Below are 2,500 nucleotides of genomic sequence, written 5' to 3'. Positions count from 1 at the left end.
TAATACCATCATTATTATCATCATCATCATTAATACCATCATTATTATCATCATCATCATTAATACCATCATTATTATCATCATCATCATTAATACCATCATTATTATCATCATCATCATCATTAATACCATCATTATTATCATCATCATCATCATTAATACCATCATTATTATCATCATCATCATTAATACCATCATTATTATCATCATCATCATCATTAAACATCATTATTATCAAATCATCATAAAATTAATACCATCATGATTATCATCATCATATTAATACCATCATCATTATTATCATCATGATAATACCATCATTATTATCAATAAAATAAAATAGAATACCATATAATTATCAAAAAATGTCATTAATACCATCATTATCATCATCATCATCATCATTAATACCATCATTATTATCGTCATCATCATCATTAATACCATCATTATTATCATCATCATCCTCATTAATACCATTATTATCATCATCACCCTCACCTCTTTCCTGAACCGCGCCCGTCCCCTCGACAGACCTTCAGGGAACTGGGTCTCGACGGGGACTTCCTGATGCTCTCGACCTCGCACGACTCGGACGGCATCGAGTACGTGGCGAACGTGGAGCACCGAGAACTCCCGCTGTTCGGCTTCCAGTGGCACCCGGAGAAGAACCTGTACGAGTGGAGCTTCTCCTCCATCCCGCACACGAGGGACGCCATCGAAGCGGCCCAGTTCATGGCCAATCTCTTCGTCGACAAGGGTAATGGTTCTGGTTGTCTGCTCTTGGGCGGGTGTGGCCGAAGGGGGGGGGGCTCTTCGGGTGCTGTTGGGGGGTGTGGTTTCGGATGCGCGTGCTTGGGTACGCTTGTATACACGGATGTAGATACACATGTAGATGAAGGTATACATGGTCACAGAAGGACGTGTACACACACACACACACACACACACACACACACACACACACACACACACACACACACACACACACACACACACACACACACACACACACACACACAAACAAACAAACAAACAATCACACACACAAACACAAACACAAACATAGCTACACACAAAAACAACTCAAAAACACCATCCCCTCAAAGCCCCGCGTATTTTTTCCCCTGCCCAAAATATCAATCATTTGGAGTCCATCTCTCCCGAGGCATAAAACCCTCTCGCGACCCAGATCTCCCTCGGCATATGCCTCGTCCCTTTGACGGAGGAAGACATAAAGCGGTGTCTTCTCCGCGTCCCTTTTCCGATCCATCTGCCGGCCGCCTGAGCCATATTGAGGCCGCCAATTCCCAAACTGCTTCGCACACAAAGGCTGGTCAGACCGCCCAGGTGGCTGAGCGGTTGGCTGCGTTCACATGTGTATGCGTGTGTGTTTTTGACGTGTGTACGTAATAAAGGCTGTATGCATTTACGTACCTATGTCTGTTGCATTTTACACCATCTATAAGGCACCATCTCCAGCAAACACAATAATCTAACTGTTTAAAAATTCTTTGAAAATATATAGAATATTCAAACACGCACAATTCATACATGGAAACTATTTGTATGAGTGAGCGTGTGTACCTGTGTCCTTGTGTCCCTGTGTCTGTGTGTATGTATGCCTGTGTCTGTGTGCATGTATGCCTCTGTGTCTGTATGTATGTATCCTGTGTATGTATGCCTATGCCTCTGTGTGTATGTATGCCTATGCCTCTGTGTGTATGTATGCCTGTGTCTCTGTGTATGAATCCCTCTGGCTCCGTTTCTGTGTGTATGTATGCCTCTGTCTCTGTTTCTGTGTGTATGTATGCCTCTGTCTCTATTTCTGTGTGTATGTATGCCTGTGTATCTCTGTGCCTGCGTACGAATGTCAGTGCATTCATATTAATTAACGACCACTCCTCCTCCACAGCTCGCCGGAACAACCAGACTTTCGGCAGCGAGGAAGAAGAAGCCGCGGCGCTCATCTACAACCACAGCCCCACCTACATCTCCCAGCTGTACCGCTCCTCCTTCCAGCAGTGCTATTTCTTCGAGTGAAGATGGCAGAGGGAGGAACAGGGAGGGGGGAGGGAAAGGAGGAGAAGGGAAGAAAAAAGGAGAGATAGAGGGACAGGGGTGAGGAGAAGAAAAGTAGAGAGATAAAGGGACGGGGAAGGGTCGGTGGGGGGGGGAGAGAAGGAAAGAAGGAAAAGTGGAGATACAGAGAGGGACAGGAAGGTGGCGGAGAAGGAAAGAAGATAGGGAGATAAAGTGATAAGGAAGGGAAGGAGAGGGGGAGAAGGAAAGGAAAAGAAAGGGGAATAGGGAGAAAGGGGCAGGGAAAGGAAGGAGAGGGGGAGAAGAAAAGGAGATGAGGAGATAGAAAGAGAGACAGGGAAGGGGAGAGGGTAAAGAAAAGGGGAGGAGAGAGGAGATAGAGGGAAAGAGAACTTAACCTAAAGGGGAAAGAAAGGAGAGAAGAGAAGACAGGGCAAAGGGGAACGAGGAGTGAAGT

General features: G+C 45.3%; 1 protein-coding gene across 1 annotated transcript in view; it reads left to right on the top strand.

The window, feature by feature from the left end:
* The window catches only part of LOC113807057 (gamma-glutamyl hydrolase), a 28,616-nt gene extending 26,472 nt beyond the window's left edge, over positions 1 to 2,144 (top strand). Inside the window, exons 7-8 of the mRNA XM_070128937.1 lie at positions 535 to 760; positions 1,916 to 2,144. Coding sequence (XP_069985038.1) covers positions 535 to 760; positions 1,916 to 2,043 — 354 coding nt within the window. The 3' untranslated portion in view covers positions 2,044 to 2,144. The remainder of the gene's footprint in view (positions 1 to 534; positions 761 to 1,915) is intronic.
* Positions 2,145 to 2,500: the final 356 nt, after the last annotated feature.

Source organism: Penaeus vannamei, chromosome 13 (assembly GCF_042767895.1).
Source record: "Penaeus vannamei isolate JL-2024 chromosome 13, ASM4276789v1, whole genome shotgun sequence".
In the NCBI taxonomy this organism is placed as follows: Eukaryota; Metazoa; Arthropoda; class Malacostraca; order Decapoda; family Penaeidae; genus Penaeus; species Penaeus vannamei.
Note: the sequence above shows the minus strand (reverse complement) of the source record. Positions and strands in the feature narration are given on the sequence as shown.